Source organism: Stigmatopora nigra, chromosome 1 (assembly GCF_051989575.1).
Source record: "Stigmatopora nigra isolate UIUO_SnigA chromosome 1, RoL_Snig_1.1, whole genome shotgun sequence".
NCBI classification, from domain to species: domain Eukaryota; kingdom Metazoa; phylum Chordata; class Actinopteri; order Syngnathiformes; family Syngnathidae; genus Stigmatopora; species Stigmatopora nigra.
The window spans coordinates 20,945,115-20,970,574 of NC_135508.1; the positions used below are offsets into that span (position 1 = coordinate 20,945,115).

General features: G+C 40.3%; 1 protein-coding gene across 5 annotated transcripts in view; it reads left to right on the forward strand.

The window, feature by feature from the left end:
- dip2ba (disco-interacting protein 2 homolog Ba) overlaps positions 1-25,460 on the forward strand; it is a 29,985-nt gene continuing 4,525 nt past the window's right edge. Inside the window, exons 1-32 of one of the 5 annotated variants that reach the window (XM_077715482.1) lie at positions 16-408; positions 11,652-11,714; positions 12,326-12,481; positions 12,572-12,697; positions 13,693-13,923; positions 14,011-14,142; positions 15,055-15,066; positions 15,564-15,683; positions 15,762-15,959; positions 16,511-16,602; positions 16,676-16,786; positions 17,444-17,567; positions 17,708-17,817; positions 17,956-18,058; positions 18,255-18,319; positions 18,398-18,491; positions 19,034-19,153; positions 19,237-19,351; positions 19,599-19,738; positions 19,822-19,958; positions 20,096-20,176; positions 20,490-20,617; positions 20,699-20,813; positions 21,558-21,759; positions 21,850-21,962; positions 22,967-23,047; positions 23,829-23,952; positions 24,064-24,185; positions 24,265-24,376; positions 24,443-24,552; positions 24,872-25,002; positions 25,074-25,242. In XM_077715482.1, coding sequence (XP_077571608.1) covers positions 324-408; positions 11,652-11,714; positions 12,326-12,481; positions 12,572-12,697; positions 13,693-13,923; positions 14,011-14,142; positions 15,055-15,066; positions 15,564-15,683; positions 15,762-15,959; positions 16,511-16,602; positions 16,676-16,786; positions 17,444-17,567; positions 17,708-17,817; positions 17,956-18,058; positions 18,255-18,319; positions 18,398-18,491; positions 19,034-19,153; positions 19,237-19,351; positions 19,599-19,738; positions 19,822-19,958; positions 20,096-20,176; positions 20,490-20,617; positions 20,699-20,813; positions 21,558-21,759; positions 21,850-21,962; positions 22,967-23,047; positions 23,829-23,952; positions 24,064-24,185; positions 24,265-24,376; positions 24,443-24,552; positions 24,872-25,002; positions 25,074-25,242 — 3,822 coding nt within the window. In that variant the 5' untranslated portion in view covers positions 16-323. Of the gene's footprint in view, positions 409-11,651; positions 11,715-12,325; positions 12,482-12,571; positions 12,698-13,692; positions 13,924-14,010; positions 14,143-15,054; positions 15,067-15,563; positions 15,684-15,761; positions 15,960-16,510; positions 16,603-16,675; positions 16,787-17,443; positions 17,568-17,707; positions 17,818-17,955; positions 18,059-18,254; positions 18,320-18,397; positions 18,492-19,033; positions 19,154-19,236; positions 19,352-19,598; positions 19,739-19,821; positions 19,959-20,095; positions 20,177-20,489; positions 20,622-20,698; positions 20,814-21,557; positions 21,760-21,849; positions 21,963-22,966; positions 23,048-23,828; positions 23,953-24,063; positions 24,186-24,264; positions 24,377-24,442; positions 24,553-24,871; positions 25,003-25,073; positions 25,243-25,460 lie in introns of those variants that run through there. The other 4 variants (XM_077715495.1, XM_077715489.1, XM_077715501.1 and 1 more) reach the window with 4 other exon arrangements.

The following is a 25,460-nucleotide window of genomic DNA, read 5'->3' on the forward strand; positions in this document are numbered from 1 at the left end:
GTATTAGTCACTATGGCATCTTTTTCCCCTATTTCATGCGCGCGGCCGTCGTTTCCTGCCTCTTTGCCGTAAAACCTGAAGGAAAAGGGCAACCGAAAATGAAGTGCGGCTGTCTCGACTTCGGAAAGAGAATCGACGGTTCACTTGACCGCAGTGCCACTATTATGGCGGAGCGAGCGGTCATGCCGATGGACAGTGTCACCCTCACCCTTTCGGATGCCTGTTTTGTGTCTTGAGGGAGGCTTTCTCATACTCCCTTGTCGTGGATTCTTTCCCCCCGACGGCCCTGCTTCCCCAACGCTCGCGTGTTTTTCGGCAAAGTCATGGCAGATCGCGGCGTGGATTTATCCGCCCTCCCGAAGACGGTTCGAGACCAGTTGGCGGAGTTGGACTTGGAACTATCCGAAGGTAAATAGACGCCCATGGCCTTCACACGCGGACGCGTCTCGCCTGTAAAGTGGTCACCGTGTCGTCTCGCATGTAAGCCGGTCACTGTGTCGTCTCGCCGGTAGCGATCGCACACGAGGCTGCCTTGCACCTTAGCTTATTGTCACTCGAAACTGGAGGTTGCTAGCCGCGCCTGCATCTTTTATATCCGGGATCTTGTCATAAAAAAATAAAACATGGAAAAAAAACTCTGACAATGTCTTAAATGCTTGGAATGAAATGCCTGTCTTGGCTATGTCTGTCATCTTGTTTATGTACGTGAAAGATCCTCAGCCAGAGGTAAGAAGGCCTTACTTTAGGGCTTGACTGCTGTCATTTCTCCTTGTTCCTATGCTCTTAACCTTTTTTCCCTCCTAGTCCAAATGTATTATACATCTATCGTCATCATTAGTATCCATTGGCCTTTGGAACCTTGTTGGCCCTGAAAGATCATTTTCCATCCAGCTTCTTAATTCAAATGAATTGGACGCCCTGCATCTAGTGGGGTTTAACTCCATGCCTGTTATTGACATTAAGAGGTGTCCAATCCATTTAAACTGGGAGGAATTGGCAATTAGCACGACCAGTCAAAATAGATTGGATATCTAGTGCTGCTATGGCACATATTTGGTTTAAAGAACTTGTTCAGTACCTGCTTGCTTGGAAAGCATCACTTTTCAGTCTAGTAATGCTTGTTGGATGGCCAATACACACACACACACACACACACACACACACACACATACAAACACCCCCCCCCCCCCCCCCCACACGCACTCAACATTATCTTGAAATTAAATCACAGCAATTACTTCCCAACAAAATAAAAACAAAAAACATTATTTAGGGCCCAAAAACTTCCGATACACTCTTTGCCTTGTGGATACTTTGTCCATAGTCCCCATATTACAAAGTGTTTCCTGAAGCCCAGGTGCCTAGTTAGGTCAAATATCCTAAAAAAAACACACACACACACACATTTGAATTGTGCACACACCCAAACACACTTAAACTGTACAATGAACCACTGCATGAATCCAAAGTAGTACATTGTACCCTCCCCCAAGGCAGCTGTTAGTCCCCTCATCCATCACAAACATACAATGTGCTCCTCTTCACTGCTTGAGGCAACTTGGACACATTCTTCCATGCCAATACAGTACAACCCATTTTCCATGTTACTTCCAGTGGTACGTCCACTATTTGTGCTTGCTAACAAATACAAGTCAACGCTTGGGTAGTTCGCAATAAAACAGTAATGACATCAAAATACTGTTTACATCACCAAGCCACAATCCCGAAAAGTTGAGAACTTTGGACACTGTACAAATTATGAACAAAAACTGAATGAAGGGATGTAAAAGTCCTTGTGTGAGGGCGTCAGGCATAGGGAGCTTGCGCATCTGTAAAAGCTTCGCAATGCAAAAAGGGATATCTAAGTTTTATGACAAACCGTGAGGAAAATAGCTTTGTTTCTCCTTTTTTTGAGATTTGCTGACACGACGGAATTTACAATAAATATACTTATCCCTATGGGTGGCCCGGTGGCGCGAGTGGTCAGCACATATGGAGTTTGCATGTTCTCCCCGGGCCTGTGTGGGTTTCCTCCGGGTACTCTGGTTTCCTCACACATTCCAAAAACATGCATGGTGGGCTGATTGGACACTCTAAATTGCCCCTGGGTACGAGTGTGAGCGTGAATGGTTGTTTGTCTCCTTGTGCCCTGCAATTGGCTGGCCACCAATTCAGGATGTCCCCCGTCTCTGGCCCGAAGTCATATGGGATAGGCTCCAGCACTCCCCGCGGCCCCAATGAGGATAAAGCGGTCCAGAAAATGAGATGAGATGAGATAAGATACTTTTGCCTTAAGGTGGTACATTCGCTCCGTTTTAAACAGTATTGAAATTTGGCACTAGTAGTTTTTATCGCCAATTTGTGTAGTGTCCCAACTCTTTGGGAATCAGGTTTGCACTAAACCAGATTTCAGGTGGGTAAAGAACAGAGCTCTGTATTTGACAACTTTGGTTTGCTCCAAATTTGACTTTGAAGTCACTGATTGTGTAATGGTAGATTTGCCTGACTGATGCAAGCAATGTGCGTTCAGTTAGAACTCAGCTCAGTCATACTTTCATGGAAAACACATTTGAATTCCTCCAAATTCTTACGTTAGCAGTTGTAAAACTGCAATCAGCGAAATGGTGATGTGACAAGGAGCAGCAGTTTTTAACAGAACTAAGATTTTTGTATCTTCAAAAAGAGTATCCCAGCCATCTTATTTATGAATCATTTTGCCACAATGGTTCTTCTTTGAGAAATTTTAACGCTGCATTTCTCAAATCAGAGTAAATACACCAGAAAAATAAAATTTCCATTATTACACTAACAAAAAAACTTTAGCAATCATCACGTTAGTGATGGATTTGTCACTATGAGCCCTGTTGTAACTGTTCTATGATGTTCTGCTGCATGAAAATTTTGTTGGGCTGATCCAGTTATGAAGTTCAGGCTGGTCCGTTGACCCATCCCATAGATTTTTTCTAAAAAAAATCCCTATGCCAGCAACATAGATGTAAATGCATTTACTATTTGAGCAAGTCACTTTTGGATGGTCAAACGTGCCTCGCATTAACTTTGGAGCTTTTGAGAAGGTCAATTGACCTGCAATATAACAGGAGAGTTAAGTACATAATAAGACCTGATGTTTGGCGAGGGGAAATGTTTGTTTCCGTGTTGCTTGGATAAGAAACCCTGGCCTGGCAAACGGCCTCTTAGGAAGCAAGCTACTTCTCTGGCAATCCCCCCCTGTGACCATGGCAACACAATGACCACCATTCAGCTGCTTTAAGCCGACGTGGCCAGGAGCTTTGACGTTTCCACCATTCAGCTTGGCCTTTGTGCAACTTGCACTGACTTGCTTCGTGGGCCATACTCTGGAAGATAAGAAGCTGTGTTTTTTCCTAGTCTGTTCTGCTTGGGGTGGGGATTGTAGGGTCACACTTTTATATTTTGTGTTTACATTATGATACAGCACAATAGTTAGGAAGTAAGGAGATGAGTTATTTTTGCTCCATCTCATTCCTTCATTGTCTATAATGACATTTTTTGTTTTCTTTACCAGTATTGTATCTTTTCTTTTTAATACAAACGTATCAGTATGCCAATGGGTTTCTTGAGATTTTAGTTTGGTTTAACACCATCTTTTAAAAAAAAATGTATGCGCACTAAAGTAGAAAATTCTGCTTAACTGAAACCATGCACTGTAGGAAGTGCTTGCTTTAAGTGGAAGTGGGCAAGCTAGATTTTCTGAACCAGGCTTCACATTTCTTAGTTCTATTAGGTCTAAACATTTTGAATAATAGATGGCCAACACTTCAATTGTTAGCTGTGTAACAAAAGATATGGACGAATGTATAGTTAGTATTTTACTACCCTAGTCACATTTAAATGAAGTTCCAGTGGAGAAAATCCCGATTTCATTCAATGTTTTAGGTTTCTTGATTATTTCCTTGAAGTGGTGGCCTTCCAAGGAACTTTTCATCTCATTTGTCAGCCAAAGCCTGCGGTGCCAGCAGATGGATATGCACTTATTATGTACATGGAGTATGATAACATATGCAAACGTTTGGAAGTCACATTATGTCGTTGTTGTGAATAGTTAAAAATGCTGGTACTGCAAAAAAATGCTGGAGGCCTAATCGTTTCATATGCCCTAATTAAACCCCATTGGAGTACCTCTTTATGTTAGAAACAGTAGGGTTTGTTGTTCTTTCATTGGTTACCTAGCTACCACCATCATTGTTTAAATAGATTGCTTACTTACATATATAATAGGTATGCCTTTTTATTTTTATTTTTAAAGGCTCTTCATATGGGTTTTGCAGGATTAAGTAATAATATGTATGGCCTATGTATGTCCTGAAAGAACCAGTTTTAGACTCCTGTTTGGTAAGGTGATAGTTGTGATGATGACCCTGAAGATGCAAGGCATGACTCAACATAAGAAAAGAGTGACGGTCTGGTTTTTAGAGCAGAAGACCCTTTCCTACCCCCACTTGGTGATTCAGCACTTGACCTATATTTTCCCTCTAAATCACTGGTTATAGTCAAGCATCCCATGACGTTGTATTTCACAACTTTCCTGCTGGGCTCTTTGGTGGCCAGCAGACATTTATTAGTCAGGGAGTCAGACAGTGACACACTTGCACAACTTTCCTTTTGAGTTTTACACCCTCTTGTTTCTCCGATTGTATCACACATGAACGTTTTGTAAATGTTGAGAAATGCTCTTGTGAATATAAACAGATCCGATTGGGTAGGGCAATCTGCTTTCATTGTCGATGAATTGAAACCAAGTATCTCTATGACTCTAAACTGGCAATCATTTTTGCCATTATTCTGGCGACATCTACCCTAACATCCTGAGTCAATGTTTTACAACGCCTACTTGGAAGGCTCCTGGTATTACGCAGCAAGTACATATGGGTCAATTTCTTGCCTGGGATTTTAGTGTGAAATATCACATCCTGCTGAAAACGGCCTTCCTCAAAGCTGCCAGCCCACGGATTGACCTGTGAAGAAAATGCCAATAGCTTTGCTAATTCATCAGCGAGTGCTTGTGACATGACGGTCATGGCTTTAAGTTCCCTTTAAAATCTACTGCAACCAACTTGTCTTTTCAAATGAATACCAACATGATCATGACTATTTGTTGAAAAACATGAGATGTATCTCTTGGTCTAAGTAGTCATACGACTGTAAACTAATTAGCTTTGTTATACAGTGTGTGATATGTAAATACAGCAACTCAAATGAACACCAAATATATTTAGTAAGTGTTTCAGTGTCATGGGAGATTTTTTTTGGGGCTCCTTTTAATGGGAATCAAACGCAGCAGCATTATGACAACCAAATTCTTTGATCACAGTTTTTTAGTGATGCTTGTGGTGGTCCAAGTTCACAAATGCAAAACACACTTTTGGACACAGACCATAAAAGATCACAATTATTTATTTTCTCATTTCTTTTGATCGTAATTCTTTTCCCGTGGTGGAGGGTCCTTACTGTTTTTCTTCTTCTTTTGTATAGCCAAATGATATTATTCATTTTGTATATTAGATGTTGACTTGACATTAAGTGCAAGGAATGTTTTCTAAAGGGCAAAAGAAATCCCTTCTTTGAATTGTGGCAGACTTAAGAATAGCCATCTCCCTAAATCTATTCATTGGAATGTTGCCAAAGGGTTGTCAGGAATTCCCTGTGGGTGAAGGTTCGGAGAAAAGCCCCTCAAAAGCTGATGTGTATCTTCTGTTTCCCAATGGAGATGCATTGTTTTAAATCTTGGCTCGCCGATACAAACCCCTTAATGTCAACTATGTCCCAAGTCAATGTAAGAGACTCCCTCGAATATGTTGGGTGTGGTTAACGTTTCTTAATCGGCTTTCGAGACTTTTTTCAAGTCCATCTATTGTAGTGCAATGAATGGAACTGTTATTGTTCTTACCACCATCCTGATACTTTCAAGTTCTAACTGCCAGAAACTTGAACAAATTGTTCTGACCGTAAAAATTTATCTGGCTGCAATCAATGTGAGGTCAGATATCAACTTAAACAATGCGAGAACCGTTATAGCGAGTCAGCTAAATTGAGCACCCACCATTAGCTGACTTAAAGTGCATCTGATCATAGTGCAGCTTGCAGTTAATGAATATTTATATAACCTTTTATATAAAGTTAGGAGAACATTTTTGGTCAAACACAAACACCCTTCCCTGCCAACCATCGTCAAGCAATCAAGTTGCATGATTTTAACCTAAAGCCCAAGATAACACTTAGTATTATTGCATTCATGTAATAGACAGTTGCACAAAGTATTGAAGTCTGCAATTCATGCATTTCTCCGACTACTTAAAATGACATTTTATGGGTGTAGCCATTTCGTGATATCACTTATACCCACCCACTATTAGACACATTTGAAATTCATTTGATCGATGGGAAAGAGTCTCATTATTTTTCTCAATTATCACACATCAGAACTGCAATTTTTTGTTGCTTTTACTGAAACAAGATTCTTCCTTTTTGGCATGGACATGAGATTGGTAATGTCTTTCACTAAGATGATTATAAATGGTGATTGCATATTTTTGCCTGTTTTTTTCCCCCGTTAGTCAGTGCGAATGGTGTACATATACCATTCATTGGCAAGTGGTTGTGCGTTATCTTATTGTGAGGACATTTGTTTGCATCATTTTCGGAATATTTTGAAGGAAATACAAACTCAAACAACCCTCAATATTGACTGAAAGTCAGTGTGGAGGGAGGTCAAATAGAGCCAACCCGGGAGAAGGAAGGTATCAAAATTTAAAACATAATTAGAATTTGGTGTAAATTTGGTGTAAGGTTAGATTAAACCTATTTTTCAGGGTGTCTGCATCGTAATCCAAGTTCATTTAAATTAGTTTGTTAGGTTACGAACGCATTACCATGCAAAAGACCCCCCCCCCCCTCTGTCGCTTCGTGAAATCCGTCTAATTTTAGTACTAATAAACCACTAGTTATTTTTTACTTTGTTAATAGATGGCGAATTAGAACCAATAAAAATGGGACATTTCACTGGGCTTGCACAAATCCATTCTCGAGATAAGCTCCAACTAACCTATTCTGCTAATTAGGACAAGTATTATAGAAAATGAATACATATTGAGACACGTAGGAATGTGAAATCAGAAAATGTTTTTATTGTTGAATACGTCATTAAGCTTCTAAAATCTGCTTGAAATGACACAGGTGGAGTGGACTGGATAGATTAATTTGAATATAATGCCAAGTGCAGCTTAGCCAGATTCGAGCACTGTTTCGAGCCCATTGTTTTTACCTTTCTGAGCTTTCAATTCTATTAATACAATCTCGTGGAGCTGATGTGACTTCCCATTTCAGCCTCTGTGTTTATGTGTGTCCTTCTCTAAAATGTGTCATTTGCACATCAGAACTTTCGAGGGGAAAGTTCTTCTTTCTATAATTCTCCTTTAGTTCCGCCGTAACTCTTTTGGCATTGTTTGGCGTAAAGATTTAGGGCAAAGTTGAATACTAAGTATGGCGGTGGTCCAATATTTTTTCCTGTTAATTCCATCACAGCTTGCGATTCCATTTTCATTTGGTAAACGCTGCTTTTTTCATGGCCAGTATTGCCGATAGAGTTAACGATACTGCCTAATATTTCAAATCAGTTACTTATCAAATCACTAAATACATTTGTTTTTATGATCTTCAAGTATTTTTTGATGATCTATTTATATTGTATTATATTATAAAGGAAAAAAGGTTGTTTATTGTTATTGTAACTGAATATAAATTACCACTAAAAGAGGCCTAAAGCAATCGTAAATGTAGAATTCACATTATTATATCATGGTACATGAGGGTTCTTTATCATAATAGAATATTGTCTATATTACTTGAGTGCATTAAAGGTTTTTTTTGCAGTTGATTAGAAAATTCCGACTCCTTTTAAAGATAAAGACTAAACCTAATACATTTAAATGACTGACATGGGAAAGATGGCTGCTCAAAAAAAAATAACACATATGCAAATCACAAATTTCCTCGAGTTATGGAAACTGAAAAAATATTTAAACATGTCTGTCAGGAGTCATTTTTGTTGAATATTTTGTTCACCGCTCACAATTAAATGCAATTTTCTAGCATTCATAAAAACAAATATGAGAACAAAGGCAACCTATCAGCAATTTTCTTGTACCTCTTTAGCTGTACCAACAGAGTACCCACAAACACACATACACATGTACTAAGCCAGTTTTTGCTTTCTCGAGTTCTGAATAATACTCCTCAATCAGCGCATTCCTTCTTTACTCAGACGATTTTTGTCGCACACACACACACAGGGTGGAGTACAACACTCATATCCTGTCCTATGACCTCAGATTACATGCACACTTACAGACGGTGTAGTGTTGGGCTAGCACCCGCATTCTTGCACTCCAATCCTCTAGCTTTCCAACTCATTTGGCAGCAGCTGTCACCATCATAGAGTCAGAGCGGCCTTGCCGGTTGGCTCTGTTGTTTTGCCCAACATCCATGACAGGCCCTTCTCTGTCTGCTAATGACCGACAACTCTCCCCTTTGCTGGCACTGACTGGGCGTCAGGACCAGCCGGGACTGGACTCTGCCTCCGGAAACAATGACGCTCCAGTCCGCTACGATCCGTGTGCACATTGCTATGCTTGGATTTGGGTTTGGGCACGCCTCAGCATATACCCATGCATGGGGCACATTTATAAGGCTATTATTGTTCAATCAATCAAACTAAAATAGTGTCCAAAAAGCACATAAGAGGTGTACCATTTTTTGATTTTTTTTACAGTATTTTAAAGTATTTTTCTACTGCAAAATTACATCAGAACCAATTTCAAAGTTTTATCCAATCACGTTTCTGACTAGTGTGCAATAAATAAATCAGTCCTACAATACTTTTGTTAAGTGGATACCTATAGGCCTCATCTCATTTTCTGAACCGCTTCATCCTCATTAGGGTCGCCAGGGGTGCTGGAGCCAATCATAGTTGTCACCGGGCCAGAGACAGGGAGACAAAGGACAACCATGCACACTCACAACCATACCTAGGGTTAATTTAGTGTCCAATCAGCGTACCATGCAGATTTTTGAAATATGGGAGGAAACTGGAGTACCCACAGGAAACCCATGCAGGCCCATAAGGGATGGTGTGGAATTATTTAATGTTTAATTTTTCATTATTAAACACATTTTTTATTATAATATCTTTTTTTCACCCTGTGTGTGCGTGAAAAATATATATTATGTATTATTTTATTAAATTATTCAATCTCATGCTTGTATAATGACAATAAAAGTATTCAGTTCAATCATTTCAATTGAAATTGGGTACGGAATTGAAAGAAAGGGAATCATTAATCTTCATACAAATCTTGTCAAATGGATGGGATCGATTGAATAAAAGCAGAGAAACGCTACTCAAGGACATGTCATGCTCATTAATTAGTATGAACCTTCTTATGATTTGTGTCGCCTACATGCATCTGTAGGGGTTTAGATTTAATAACCAAGATTTAAGTTAGGTTAGAAATATTTTGAAGACCTCAAGATGAGATGAAAGATGATAAGATGCAAAGAGAAAGAAAAAAAATTATATAAAAATCCTTCCAGAAGTGCTATAAGGCTTGGCAGGCTGGGAAAGTGTGTTAGACCCCTGGGGATTCAGTCAAAGGGGAAAACCTTGTAGTTTAGAGTTGTTGTTTTTGAAGAGAAATAGTAGTAGTCCAGAGTTATTCATTTTTTCCTTTGCCGGATTTTTTTCTGATTAAACTCACTCATTGAACCCTTATTATTGTAGGTTCAGTGATTGAGATCTTTTGAGAATAGTGTAATCTATTAATAATTGGTATGCACTCAAAACATTTTTTTTATTGCCTTGAGAGGCCAACCCCTTTTTTGTAGATAGAGAATGCTATTGTCAAAACACTAAATTATGCCCCCCAGTTTTTGGATGCGCGCCAATCCCATCACCAATAAAGATGAGAATCACCAAAATAAAAATGACTATTAATATGGACTTTTTTTAATGCAATAACAGTTTGTTTGGATTTGTCACCTGAACTCTGTCATATCGTTTGAGATCAGACTCTATGTTGACTTAATCAGCTTTGTTAAACTAAGACAAAAAAGACAACTTATCACTTCCTAATTTTCTTAATCAAAAATGTTATTTTTTTTTAGATTCTTCATTCAAACAGATGACAAATTTCAGGACACCCAACTTATAACACTGGTTGAAATCATTTGGGTTGGATAAGCTAACCAATCACATGCAAATGCTTACCTAGCACACCATTGAAAACGGCAATATAGTAATAAAACAGTGGAAAAAAACGGCATCCATTTTACATAACAGACATGCAGAGAAAATACGTGCTGGTAATAGGTGGCGCTGATTTCAAAAAGCCTGGTTCTGCTGCCTTTCCTACGAGATAGTCTCCAGCTCACTTCAGTTATTGTTCTTTTATCTGCAAGCATTGCAATCGTATTTGGGTTTTGTCGTTTGAAGGACATTTCTGCACAGTCATCATGTTTATTCACCGGCACATACATATATAAAGCAAAACAATGGCGTTATCTTCTCCTCTAAGCGTGTGTATTTTGAGCTTGGCATGTGTTGATAGTAGATTTACTGCAAAGAGGATTATTATTATAATTGGCCATGCATTTGGTATGTAGGCCTTATCCTTACCCACCTCTTTTTACCAGCACCCCCATACAAAAGCACTGCAGGTACATTTGTTGAAGTTCAGAATCAATATTTATCTGATGCCAAAAACATAAAATGTAGGTAAAATCCAGTTTGGGACCTCATACCAGAAGTACTAATTCTTCAAATTTAGATATATATGGCAACATGTGCTGTGGCTAAATTGTGAAGGAGAGAAAAATGATGAATACAGCATACTGCTGCAAATGTACCGAATTTTTACAACTATAGGGTGCACCTCATTATAAGGCGCACCCTCAATGAATGACATTTTTCCATATATAAGGAGCACTGTATTATAAGGCGCACTGTCTATTTTGGAGAAAATTTAAGACTTTTAAGTGCGCCTTATAGTTTATGTAACTACGGTAATTGCTATTGACTTCCAGCTATGAAGCACTTACTACAGTCACCTCTAGAGCCAGCCATTGTTGATGTTTTGGATTTTTTTTGTATAAAATCTTGCAGTGGGGGAGGAGCTATATGATGGAAGATTTTGTAAACTAAGATGGCATCTGCATATTTAACAGTATTGTTTCAGTTCAGGCGTTTGTATTTTTTTTAATATCCGACAGTGGTGGTTTTTCGTTTTTGGTTTTCTGTTTTTTCCATATATAAGGCGCACTGGATTATAAGGCGCACTGTCTATTTTGGAGAAAATTTAACACTTAAGTGCGCCTTATAGTCGTGACAATACGATAGCTTAGTGCTTCTGATAGTGTTTTGGGGATAGCAGAGAAGTCCTTGATTACCCTCACGGCATCACCATGGCAAACTAGAAACTCAATGAGTCTGTATGTTCAGTTCAGATGAGTAATCCTTGATTGGTGTACAGTTCTGGTCAAACTATGTACGGGCCACCATTGGCCCACAGCAAATGATGAAACTCATATAAACAACACGTCATCTCTGTCTTCTCTCCTAGGTGACATCACACAGAAAGGCTTTGAGAAGAAGAGAGCAAAGCTGCTGGCCTCCTGTTTGCCCAGTAAGACCACCCACTAATTCTAATAAGTCTTGATACAATTGTGTGAGATCGGTCTCTCATAAAAATTACACTTATTTAAGGTGCGGGGGCCTTACAAAAGACGCGAATGTATTAAAGAGTGCTCAAAATTAATGCTTAATTTTATCCTTTACACAAGACTGTGGAAATAAATCATCAGACGTTTCATAAAAGTGTTTATATACAGACATTTGCTTTTGGAAAGAAAGAGTTAGACTTGAAAGTGTGCTGGTGCAACCTTTTTACCACTTTCTCGTCTAATACTCTGGCACATTCTAGTGGCCTCTAATAGAACCACACACTATTAACCACAATTGTTGATGTTGTCATTTGCCTCGACCTCAAGTGAGACAGGTTCCCCAGTATTTCATGTGAACTATTTTATCTAATAATATAGTGGTGGCTCAATACTACACACAACTGTGCACTAGATAGGCGCTCCTTTCTTATTTTAATTTGGTATTTCCCGATGGATTTGGCATCCCACGAGACCCAACCAATAATTGAGATTATCTCCATTGGTTATCTGTAACTTTTTTTGAAATGAGATTGTTCCATGTACTCATTATTTCTTTTTCATGACTTTTTTGAAGATGCAGATGTGACTTCACCAGATTTGCAGCTTTCTGGAGGCCAAAGCACGGATCCCACGCCAAGTCCCGAGGCCCCAGGAGCCTCCATATCTTCAGCCGCAAAACACCACCGGTCACACCGTAGTGGAGGGGCGAGAGATGAGCGCTACCGATCAGGTACAAACACGAAAAGAAATACAAAACATTTGCATTGTCCTTGTTTTTTGTTTTGCTCACTTGATTTCCCACTTGTTTATTCATTGATAGACATTCACACAGAAGCCGTGCAGGCAGCGTTAGCTAAACACAAAGAGGAGAAGATGGCTCTGCCAATGCCAACCAAGCGACGCTCCGCCTTTGTCCAGTCTCCTAGTGACGCTTGCACACCTCCAGGTACATTTCATGCCAAAAAAATGATAAATACCGCATACTACCACAAATGTAAGATAGCATGCAGTCCTGATGGACGTTTTATGATATACATAATGATTGATTTTGAAGGTATTATACTTAACTGTACCTAAATGTTTGAAAAAGAGACGGTTCCAAAATATTAGCAGTGAAACTTTAGTTGTATAAATTGAATGCAGTTCAACTGTACTCCACAAATGTCATCAAATAAAACAATTGACCAGAGAGTCTGAGGAGTTACCATATCTAGAATGTTAAAAAATGACTAATAATTAACAGGCTGACTCAACTACAAATAACCTTGTGCATTTTATATCCAGTTCATGCCATCTTTCATACATTTAACTGTATCTTTATGTCTTTAATCTTGGTCTGATTTTCTCAGTAACAGTGAATAAATACATTTCCATTGAAAATCTAAACAAGTGTGGAAGTCTAAAGGAATCACAATGTATAAAATGCAAACACTATCTTAAAGCACAGCTTAATTTTGGATTGTGAACAATTACTTTTGCCCTTCACTTGCACCAGTACAAAAGAAACTCCCCAATTATCTTCCCTTCGTTTATCATTTACAGCATACACACAAAAAATAGTAAATGGGCAGGAGTAACAATAAAAACTTGCCTATAAACAACATTTAAGAGGCTGTGCAAGCTTAGATTTTAAAACTGATTTCGGCCATCTCTTTTTCATCGTCAACAACAACAAAAAAGGGTTGTTTGGAAATTCCATTCAAGGTTTGGTCTACCTCCACAGTCAGCTCCCATAGCACCATTCCAATTTTAATTGTCACTCCCATACCACCGTTTTAGGTGGCATGATTCCAATTTTAATTGTCAAAAGAAAGAGGGATTAAACAGTGTTTTCCTATAGTTAGCCTAAAAGTAATGTGTTCATTTGAAATATCTGGAGAAGCGGAAAAGAAAAAAAGTACTGATGAAGGGTATAAATGAGCGATATTGTTATTTCACCAGACACATCTTCTGCATCAGAGGATGAGGGCTCACTGCGTAGAAAGGCCGCCCTCAGTGCGGCGTTGGCCCAGGGCCTGCAGAGTCCCGATTACTGGATCAACCGTTCCGTCCAAAGCTCCTCCACATCTTCATCGGCGTCGTCCACCCTCTCCCACGGAGAGCCGAAGAGTCAGCCTCCCCATCAGCCCGCTGCTTCGGTGCTGGCCGATGTACTGGCCCACTTGCGCATCGGTGAGCTATTTTAATCAGCCACACATTTCAATGAGCTCTGTCGCCGTCCAACTTAGCATGGCTTGCTTTTTTGTCCATCTCCATTAGAAAATAGTGTCCCTCCAGATGTGACGTCGACTTCTGGTGTCCAGGACAGAAGCTCTAAATTGGACCTGCCTCCCGCTGTCAGGGGGATGAGCCGCGGGCAGAGCCGCTCGAGCATGCTGGATACTGCTGATGGTACATGCATACAAGCAGAAATTTATTTTGATGCTATCAGATGGATGTCTTTTCGCATTTCAATCGTGTGAGGTGATAAAAAACCAAAACAAGCTATCCTCTCTTCATAAAGTCAGGGTCATACAATGGCTGCTCCCCAAAAAATCGGGGAGAAACGTTTAACGCAGGGGTGTCAAACATACGGCCCGCGGGCTGGATCCGGCCCGTCTAGTTGTTTGGTACGGCCCGGGGAAGAAAGCTGCATTGTATAAAAAAATATGAATTTTCTTTAAAATTTGTAGTTCTTGTATTATCCGCTGTTTTAGTACGTGCAGACAATATGAATTGACATTTATTTATGTTCTTATGTTATTCTCTTGGTCATAATATATTGTTCATAATGTAAAAGGAAAATTATTTTAAAAAACATTTTGATAATGTATTCATTCTTTGCACTAATTTAGTATTATTATGTGACTTATACAAAGTAAAAAAGTGGGCTTATTGTTAGTTATGTCATTTTGCAAAAAGTTTACTGGTCCGGCCCGCTTGATCTCAAATTAAGCTGTATTCGGCCCGCAGACCAAAGGGAATTTGACACCCCTGGTTTAACGTCTTCAGTAGTTGAGTTTGACATTATCATAAACATTATTTTTGAACAACATTGATCACATAAGTCACATTGTCGTTTTTTGCGGCATTGGCATTTGCTGTCATAAACCTAATGAAGCTGTATTTGTCCATGTAGAAGTTATTGCATGTTTTAATCATTACAGATGTGTGACATTTGTGTTTTCTATTCAACAGTACTACAGTGATGACACTCTTAATTGAGTGTGTGTTCAATTAAGTCAAGGAACATCCCGCTAATCACTTATTTTTGTCTTCTTTCTTTTGGGTCCATTAATCCATCTTGCCTTTCATTTAAAAAAGGAAAGCGAAAAGGTAATTGGAGTGGGACGTTGAAGAGGCCCGTGTCAGCTTACTTTCCAGCCTGTCACTCTACATCAGTGGTCCCCAAACTATTTCAGAAAGGGCTGCAGGGGGTGCAGGTTTTTGTTCCAACCTGTAAGAGGAAATCTTTCCACCAATCTGGTATCCTAGAAGTCTAATCGGTGGATTGCAGTCAGGTGCTTCTTTTTTCAGCAGAAACCTCATTGGTTAAACTGTTTGTGTTGGATCGGTTGGAACAAAAACCTGCACCCACAGTGGCTCTGGAGGACCAGTTTGGAGACCTCTGCTCTTCATGTTTGTCTCGTGATTTAGGCTTAGAATTAGACAACCTCCTACGCTTGATCTTTTCCCCTAATTTTTCTGACCTCTGTCTGTCCAAGTAGCTTTAAAATCTTTCCTATTGCTGATTTTGACCCTGACTGTATGTGTGTTTTCCATTGGTGTTAGAATTTTGGTTTGTTTGTTAACAGCGTTTGCCGTTTACACAGGTGTTCCCGTCAACAGCAGAGTGTCCACTAAGATTCAACAGTTGCTAAACACCCTCAAACGGCCTAAGCGACCACCGCTCAGTGAATTCTTCCTCGACGACTCTGAGGAAATAGTTGAAGGTCAGCACATTAATCTGTACTTCATTTATGACAAGAAGCATCGCCGTACCCTTTGTCACTAACCTCTGTTGCATCCAGTTCCGCAGCCAGACCCTAACACCCCTAAACCGGAAGGCCGTCAGATCGTCCCAGTGAAAGGGGAGCCATTGGGTGTTGTTAGTAACTGGCCTCCTGCTCTACAAGCAGCCCTTGCCCGCTGGGGGGCCACCCAAGCCAAGAGCCCCGCACTCACTGCGCTGGACATTACAGGAAAACCCCTCTACACTCTCACATATGGTGATCATTGTTTTTCTATATGGACAAACTGACAAGTCAGAGTTAGACATTTGGACTATGTCGTGTTTGGTCATAATAACTGACCTCATCAACTGTTAGTGCAAGAAGCTACTAAAATGGACTAAAATTCCTGGCACATTGTGGGAAGATCTACATTGAAAGCCTTTTTTTTCTCACAAAAAAGCTGCTGACTAGGAGTTATCGCGCAAAAGCCATCGACCAAAATCAGGAAGTGAAAAACGACCATAACAAATGTGGTTTTGTTGCAAAATGTCTGAATGAAAACAACACATCCACCCACAGGGCAACTGTCTATCTCTAAATGTTCAGATACTGAATCTCTTTCGAACAAAAATATTTGGACACCACCATCTTATTTTTCCTTTGAAAGAAAGTCTGTGATTCTTTCACACCAACAAAAAGAAAACATTGCAAAAAGTCCAAGAAAAAGACAAAACACAAGCAGAGTTTATCCTTTCATATGAACTGCAACAAAGTTTCGTGTTAATTTCGTGTTTATTTCTCAAACATATTTTTGTTCTTCCTGCTAGGTAAATTGTGGAGCCGCAGTCTGAAACTGGCTTACACGCTCCTGAATAAATTGGGCACAAAGACGGAACCTGTGCTACAACCTGGAGATCGAGTAAGAGAATGCCAATCATTGCACTCCAAATTTGCACAAGTGGTATGGAAGTTTATTATCTTTTGTCTCCTAGGTAGCGCTGGTTTACCCAAACAATGATCCTGTTATGTTCTGGGTCGCATTTTATGGATGTTTGTTGGCTGAGGTCATCCCTGTGCCCATTGAAGTACCACTTTCCAAACAAGTAAGTTTAATGCCATCGAGCTTCTGTTGAGACATTTTGTCTTTGTTTTTGACATGATATCATGAATAGATGAAGGATTAAGATTTATAGCACACTCTGTACAGAGCAAATGGTAACAGACTATCCATTTGGACATTGTTTTGAACCATAACAATACAGAATGAATAAAGTTATCTAATCTAATATAATCTAAATTTCCCAAAGCAAAGCAGGATTTAACAAGAATGACTACTTGGAATCAAGAGGCTGAAATCAGAGAACTTGAACAATTTAAACTTTTGACAATGGCTCCTAAAAAAAAACTCTTCTGTAAAATTTAGTTCCATTTGGCAATTCATCGTACTTTGCCCTGTCTAATAGAGTATTAGTACTTTGTCTGCATTTTATAGCAAAACTGTTGACACTGTAGCCCCAAACACTAGCTCCTTTTTGGTGACTCCTTAATCTTTATCAGAACTCTTCTATCTATCCACTGAGAGGAAGACCCTTGAAAACATAGCACTGTGCTTATTTTAAGTTCCATTTTCACTTGATAACTAGCTTGTATGAACTGATCAGTAGCTGTAGTCGTACCCATTCACCAGGTTTTTTTCAATTACATTTGTATAGATGAATTTCCTCGTACATTCATTAATAAGCCAGTGTCTCTTTCCATAGGATGCAGGCAGTCAGCAGATTGGCTTCCTCTTGGGCAGCTGTGGTGTCAGTCTGGCACTGACTAGCGAGGTGTGTCTCAAAGGGTTGCCCAAGTCCCCGAATGGCGAGATCATCCAGTTCAAAGGTCAGCCTCCACATTGGCTCCATCATCATACTACTTGCATCACATTCCCTAGTCTTGTGTGTCTCATTTTCTTCATGTGCAGTGAGTGTGGAGAAAAAGTTCCAAGTGTGTCAGCCAGATTGTTTTTTCACTTTCTCCAGGATGGCCAAGAATGAAATGGGTGGTGACAGACACAAAATACCTGACCAAACCTTCCAAAGACTGGCAGCCTCATATTCCCACCGCCAACACGGACACTGCCTATATCGAGGTACTCTTTCCTGAAGAGTACTATGTTTCTTACCGTGTATCTTTCTGAAATGTATTCTGTAGCTGTGTATGAATTATCTTGGTTGAGCTCCACTTTTTTGTCAAAAGCTCATTTGGGTGTGCTTTCCACTACTTCCAGTACAAAGCCAGTAAAGAGGGGACGGTCATGGGTGTGGCTGTGTCCAAGATCTCCATGCTGACCCACTGTCAAGCACTGACACAGGCCTGTAACTACTGCGAAGGTCAGTATGTCTCATTATGAGGATTTACACGTGGACTTAATATAAATAATTAAGGAAAATGTAAGAAGCAAGTATGTATGCACTGTAAAACTGAAAATAGACAAATCACATCACACATTGTCTAATGGACTGACTGTGACAAAACATTAGTTGGTAGTGTGTTATTCATTGGTCAATGTATCTCTGCTTTCTGAAGGTGAGACTTTGGTCAATGTCTTGGACTGCAAGAAAGACATGGGCTTGTGGCATGGCGTCTTGACGGTAAGATAAGTTCTATGTACCATTTTTTAGACTGGTAAGTAGTCTCAATAATGACAGTCATATGCGTGCCCCTCACAGAGTGTGATGAATAGAATCCACACCGTTACTGTGCCATACTCCGTCATGAAAGCCTGTCCCATGTCCTGGGTGCAGAGGGTGCACATCCACAAAGGTAAAACCAATCAAAGCTGCCAGGGGCAAAACGTTTTTCGGTTATTACAACTTGCTACTTTAATTTAAATGTTGAATCCTGACTAGTATTCTTTGGCATTCATAAGCCAATAGTTGGAGATAAAATGAGTCAGGCATCTTGGGTCATTGCACACTCTTGAACCAGGTAAGACCAGACTGGTCTGTTTAGATTCTAAAATCCTTATAAAGCGTGATTTATGGGTGTGTAAGTGTATGTTAAGATTCTCTCGCTATGTTTGTCCAAACCGTGCAACTTAGAGAGTTGAATTTTTTTAAGGTGGGCAGAAACGGCTGTCTGAACCTAATAGACACATTTCTTCACCTTCTCTAAGTGTTTAAACCCAATCTTTTATTTTTTAAACACCCATTTTTCAAAAGAGATTTTTTTTAAATAGCGCAATAATTGTCTTTTTTTCCACCTGTTTGTCATGATTATGGGAGAAATGCCATAATTTAAAAGCACGCAGGACAACTATTAACGCACAAACAGGAGAATAAGGTTGTCTATTGGTTAACTCACAGCTCGTGTGGCCTTGGTGAAATGCCGTGATCTTCACTGGGCAATGATGGCCCACAAAGATCAGAGGGACACCAACCTGTCCTCCATACGGATGCTCATTGTCGCCGATGGAGCTAATCCATGTGAGTCATGTTATTTATTTTTATCGCCTTTTACCAAACTAGTACTTGTTTTTCTTTAACTTTCTTTTTTTTGTGCGATTTAGGGTCCGTATCATCATGCGACGCCTTCCTTAATGTGTTCCAGTCTCACGGTCTAAAGCCTGAGGTCATTTGTCCATGTGCCACCTCACCTGAGGCCTTGACGGTGGCCATTCGTAGGTACGCATTTGCCCATGTGCATTAAAGTGAAAAAGTGGGGTTGCATAATTACCCTAACCCTTTCATGCATTCTTAGACATGGCAACAACCCTTTTTTTTAAGTATGAGAGCTGAAAAAAATTGTTTTAACCATAATTAGAGTTTTCCTTTTGGATTAGATGTCATTTTTAAATATTAAATGAATTATTAAACTGTTTATATTTAGTCCATTCTTTAGCTCACGCAATCCTTCTTTCTTCTGTTGCAGACCTGGTGTGAGAGGAGCCCCTCTGCCAGCCAGGGCCATCCTCTCTATGGGCGGGTTAAGCCACGGCGTAATCAGAGTCAACACCGAAGACAAGAATTCCGCTCTCACTGTTCAAGATGTCGGTCACATCATGCCTGGAGGTTGTCCACCAATCGCAGTCGTACACACTAACCATCAGCAAAATTGCAACAGGTTAACAGTGGGACTTTGATGTGTATTTCAGCTCTGATGTGCATTGTGAAACCCGACGGCTCTCCTCAGCTCTGCAAAACGGATGAGATAGGAGAGATTGTGATCAGCTCCCGAGCAGGGGGGACCATGTACTATGGACTTCCTGGGGTCACCAAAAACACTTTTGAGGTCTGTCAAAGCACGCAGGCTTTTCTTTTTGCCAGTCAGAGATACTCATTAGTGTGAAGCAAGTTCTTTCATACACACATTGTGTGGAAAAGTAAAATTGAATCTAAAAAAATGCATGAAATATTTTTCCACTTTAGGTGATTCCTGTCAACCAGTCTGGAGCACCTTTAGGAGAAGTTGCCTTCACCCGAACTGGATTGCTTGGATTTGTTGGCCCAGTAAGTCACATACAAACAGAAATAATGCTCTGATTAGTGATCAATTGATAATAAGAAATATTTTGGCATTTGATGTATATGGGTATATTTATATGTGTGATTTAAGTTCTATGAAGGTCAGGGCTTGCATTATTATTATTATTTTTTTTTTACAATTTTACTGCAAATGAATAGCAGCTCAAAATATCGGCCCCCTCTAACTACTAATAATCAATATCGCTAAAACACTCCTGAAAACCCGTATCATTCGATCAGCTGATTTTGGATATGTTTTTTAGAAGCGACTGAAGTACTCCTTATTATATTTCCACAGGGAAGTCTGGTATTTGTTGTGGGCAAGATTGAGGGGCTGCTGATGGTGAGCCGGCGACGTCACAATGCTGATGACCTGGTGGCTACGGCTCTTGCTGTGGAACCTGTTAAGACAGTTTACAGGGGCAGGTGAGCCACTGACGACGGCTAGTTAAAACAAGAAATGTATAATGTCAGATAATTGATGTTCTTTTCTATGGCTTTCCCCAGGATCGCCGTGTTTTCAGTGACTGTGTTTTATGATGAGAGGATTGTGATAGTGGCAGAGCAACGACCCGATGCCAGCGAGGAGGACAGCTTCCAGTGGATGAGTCGAGTTCTGCAGGTACGTAAAGGTTACTTCTGTAACAGGCATATAAATGCCCCTCGAAAAACCATTTGGTGAAAAAAATGGTGAAAAATAAGCCCTTGTTTTTAGGTTTTAGGGGAGTGACACTCAATCACTGCTTTCACTCAGAAAGGCCTGATTTTCTGTCGTTGTAGACGGCCAAAGAATCAAACTTTTAATTTTGTCTGCTGCACTTGTAATTTCCGAAATGAGCTAAAACCTTCTCAGAAGAGCCCATAAGTCTTAACATTCCTCCTAGTAAATGCCTAAACATTCTTGTGACATTTCAAAGTACATCACTTGCCATCAAGAACTCAAATAGACATTGTAACTAGAACACTCTATTTGAGACAAACAGTGTGGAGACTTTTATTTTTTTTAATGAACTCATTCGCTGCTGGAAAAATTTATAAGCTTTTTTGAAGTGATGTGGCATCCTTCTTGAACATCTAATATTGCTTTCTGTGTATATTTAAGTTTTTTTGTAATCTTTTATTGTTATCTCATTGACTATGCTTGACTTCTAATTGATTTTGACTGGGGTTGCCAAGTCAGATTTCCACTGAGAAAACCAGTTTCCAGTTAAAAAGGAATGTTATGAAGCTTGCTTACTGGTGCGAAGATGTTTACACGTCTGCCAGGCACTTTCTGGCCTCTTTCCAAAATGCATACTTTAAACCTATTTCTACAGGATGTTTATTTTTGGAACATTTTGTAATATACTTAATATTCTCCCTGTAGGCCATCGACAGCATCCACCAGGTGGGGCTGTACTGCCTTGCTCTGGTACCTGCAAACACCCTCCCAAAGACGCCTCTGGGTGGCATCCACATCTGTGAAACCAAGCAGAACTTTCTGGAGGGAAACCTTCACCCCTGCAACATCCTTATGTGCCCACACACATGCGTCACCAACATGCCCAAACCACGACAGAAACAGCATGGTGAGTTGGTTCATGTAATCCGTTTGACACCACATTTGGATGACTGAAGGAATGTGGCTTGAAATTATGGCATCCATCTGATCTGTGCAGTGGACGTTGGGCCAGCGTCAATGCTGGTAGGGAACCTCGTGGCAGGAAAACGTATTGCCCAGGCTACAGGCAGAGAATTGAGTGCGGTGGAAGACCAGGATCCGATTCGGAAGGTACCATATAGCGTACTCCATTGATTTTGTTCATATCTGTACCATTGTTAGATGCTTACCAGAGAAATTAAGCAGTACAATGATGTTGACTACCGTATTTTCACGACTATAAGGCGCACTTAAAAGTCTTAAATTTTCTCCAAAAAAGACAGTGCGCCTTATAATACAGTGCGCCTTATATATGGGAAAAAAACTGAAAAACGAAAAACCACCACTGTCGGATATTAAAAAAACACAAACGCCTGAACTGAAACAATACTGTTAAATATGCAGGTGCCATCTTAGTTTACAAAATCTTTCATCATATAGCTCCTCCCCCACTGCAAGATTTTATACCAAAAAAATCCAAAACATCAACAATGGCTGGCTCTAGAGGTGACTGTAGTGAGTGCTTCATACCTGGAAGTTAATAGCAATTACCGTATTTTCACGACTATAAGGCGCACTTAAAAGTCTTAAATGTTCTCCAAAAAAGACAGCGCGCCTTATAATACAGTGCGCCTTATATATGGAAAAAATGTCGTTCATTGAGGGTGCGCCTTATAATCGTGAAAATACGGTAGTTTGAATGCAACATAACATCACTCACAATATAAAACTAAACCTAAAATGGTGCGCTTAAGGCGTATATTCATCAGCACCAGATTAAATAAAACCTTTACAGACCTACAGTGAAATTTTGCAAAGTAGACCTCCGTTCGTCTTATTAATTAAAGTGATCAAAGGGCATTATAGTTTGAGCTGTGTATCATGCACATATTTTTGGACTGTTGACTATTTTGCAAAACCCACAGTACTACATGGTTTGTTAGGAGGGGCAGATGGTCCCAGCATGACCTGGCAAAACAACCCTCCCTGCAGACCAAAACGCTCACATTTGGTGTTCGAGGGAGCATGGATAAACAATCATCACACTGTCACTGCAACGTTTATAGTGTTTATAATTGGGCTTTGATCCTTTAACAATCCATCAGTCTAAAATTCTATACCTCTGTCCCTTTCAGCACCAGTTTTTAGCGGACGCACTTCAATCCAGAGCCCAGACTGACCCAGATCATGTTCTTTATGTGCTCCTGAATGCAAAGGTACAGTCAAAGTACACGCTTGCAATCACGTTGAGGGAGTGAACACTGCACTTGCCATTGTTCCACAAGTAACACAATAATAGTGACTTGACGTCTTCTACCTATTGGTGCTAAATATTTCACTCATTGGTTTCCATTGACCTCAATTGAGGGTAAATCTATTTTGATTGAGATGGCCATCAGTCTCATTCATGTTTGTCACTGGCCGTGGGAACAAATAAATTAAATGCAGGAGTCAGGATTATAACCCATGGACCAGTATAATTATACATATACATGGCTGCTTGTTATTAATTGTTATGTTTGTTCCTATTGTGATGAGTTTTTTTTCTGTTTTTAAAAGTCTTGGGGCCAAAATGGACAAAAATGTGACTCAAAGAAATATTGAAATCAGATGCCATGTACCTTTCATTGCTGTATTTGACTGTTAAAGTGATAACTTTAATGTATTACTCTAAAGGACAAAATTTTGGGATACCAGTCCTGCAACATTTTCAGTATACCTTGTTACATGATGATAAAAATAACTAGGTAGTGGCAGAATTGGTTAATACATCCACCTCACAGTTCTAAGATCATGGATTTAAACCCAGGCAAACCTGTTTCTCACATTGTGCCCTCTGATTGGCTGGGAATGAGTTTGGTCGTCCCCCTCCAACTGTCCATATTTTGCTTGGATAGGTTCTAGCACCCCCGAATGTTTGAAAAAGGATCCTGTTGTACCAGATGTGTTGCTGATGCCAGATGGCAGATCATTTCACTTATGCCATTTTTGCTGCAGGGGGTGACAGTGTGCACGGCCACCTGCGCTCAGCTTCACAAGCGGGCCGAGAAAATCACAGCCACCCTCATGGAGCGAGGAGGCCTCAACACCGGTGACAATGTGGTGCTTCTTTATCCTCCAGGTAAACATGTATGAACTAAAATGTCAACAAACAACTGATTTAAGGGATGGGTCTGGTAGATTTCTGATGGAGTTTTTTGTTTTTCATCTCTGTATCTCTTTACCTTGGCAGGCGTTGATCTAATAGCTGCCTTCTATGGTTGCCTCTATGCCGGTGTGGTCCCTGTTACTGTGAGGCCTCCTCACCCACAGAATCTAGCTGCCACTCTCCCGACTGTCCGCATGATCATTGATGTGAGCGTGTAGCAGAATGTCCATTTAAACATGTTTTGGCGAGAATTCTTGTTTATCAAATGCTTGCTATGGTGTCCAGGTGAGCAAGGCAGCCTGCATCCTCACCACGCAACCTCTCATGAGGATCCTCAGGTCCAGGGAAGCTGCCGCTAGTGTCAACGTTAAGACGTGGCCCACCATTATAGACACAGGTGACGAGTTTGTATGTTTTTACATGACACCCCACCAACAAAAGTGACATGTTTTTCCCAACTTAGATGATCTACCCAGAAAACGGCCTCCACAAATCTATAAACCCCCAACAGCTGAGATGTTGGCTTACCTGGACTTTAGCGTGTCTACTACCGGCATGTTAACTGGAGTAAAGGTAAGCACGGCTTAAATTTCAAGGGATAAACAACACTTTTATTGTATGTATCCATAGGAAAACAATCTTATTTTATGAATTGCAGAATTTGGGATTTACTGAAACACATCTTTCAGATAAATGTCATTTATGCTATAAGGTCATGCTGTTTTTCCCTTGAAATTACTTTATTGTTGACTGCGCAAGACGTCCAATCCTTTTACACTGGGAAGGCACTTGGTGATCATTGACTGCCGACTCTCTCAAATTAAACTGATTTGGACATCTACCGCTGTCAAAGGAAGTGTAACATGATCGTTGACTGTGCGATTCTATTCAGATGTCTCACGCTGCGGTTAGCACACTGTGCCGTTCCATCAAGTTGCAATGTGAACTCTACTCTTCACGTCAAATAGCCATCTGCCTGGATCCGTACTGCGGTTTAGGCTTTGTGCTGTGGTGCCTCTCCAGGTACACTCTGAAAAGGCGCCCAGATGATAAAGAATGTCATGTAATGTTAGTGTGTTTGCTGTGTATGTTAGTGTTTACTCAGGTCATCAGTCAATCCTCATTCCTCCACTGGAACTGGAGAGCTCACTTCCGCTGTGGCTCAGTACACTCAGTCAGTACAAGATCCGAGACACCTTCTGCTCTTATTCCGTTATGGAGCTCTGCACCAAAGGCCTCGGGACCCAGACGGAGATGTTGAAGGTTGGACAGAAAATTGTAGACATGAGTCATTCTCTGCTACTTTCTCTTTCTGAAGGGATCTATATACAGAGCCGCCAACCTCCGTCGACCCCATTTCAGGAGTAACCTTGTCCCATTACCGGAGTTTATCCGGAGTGAATGCAATTCACGTAAAATCTATATCCGATATCTTGGAGGATTCACAATCCACTCGTGTTATTGAATTCTTCCGCTTTACA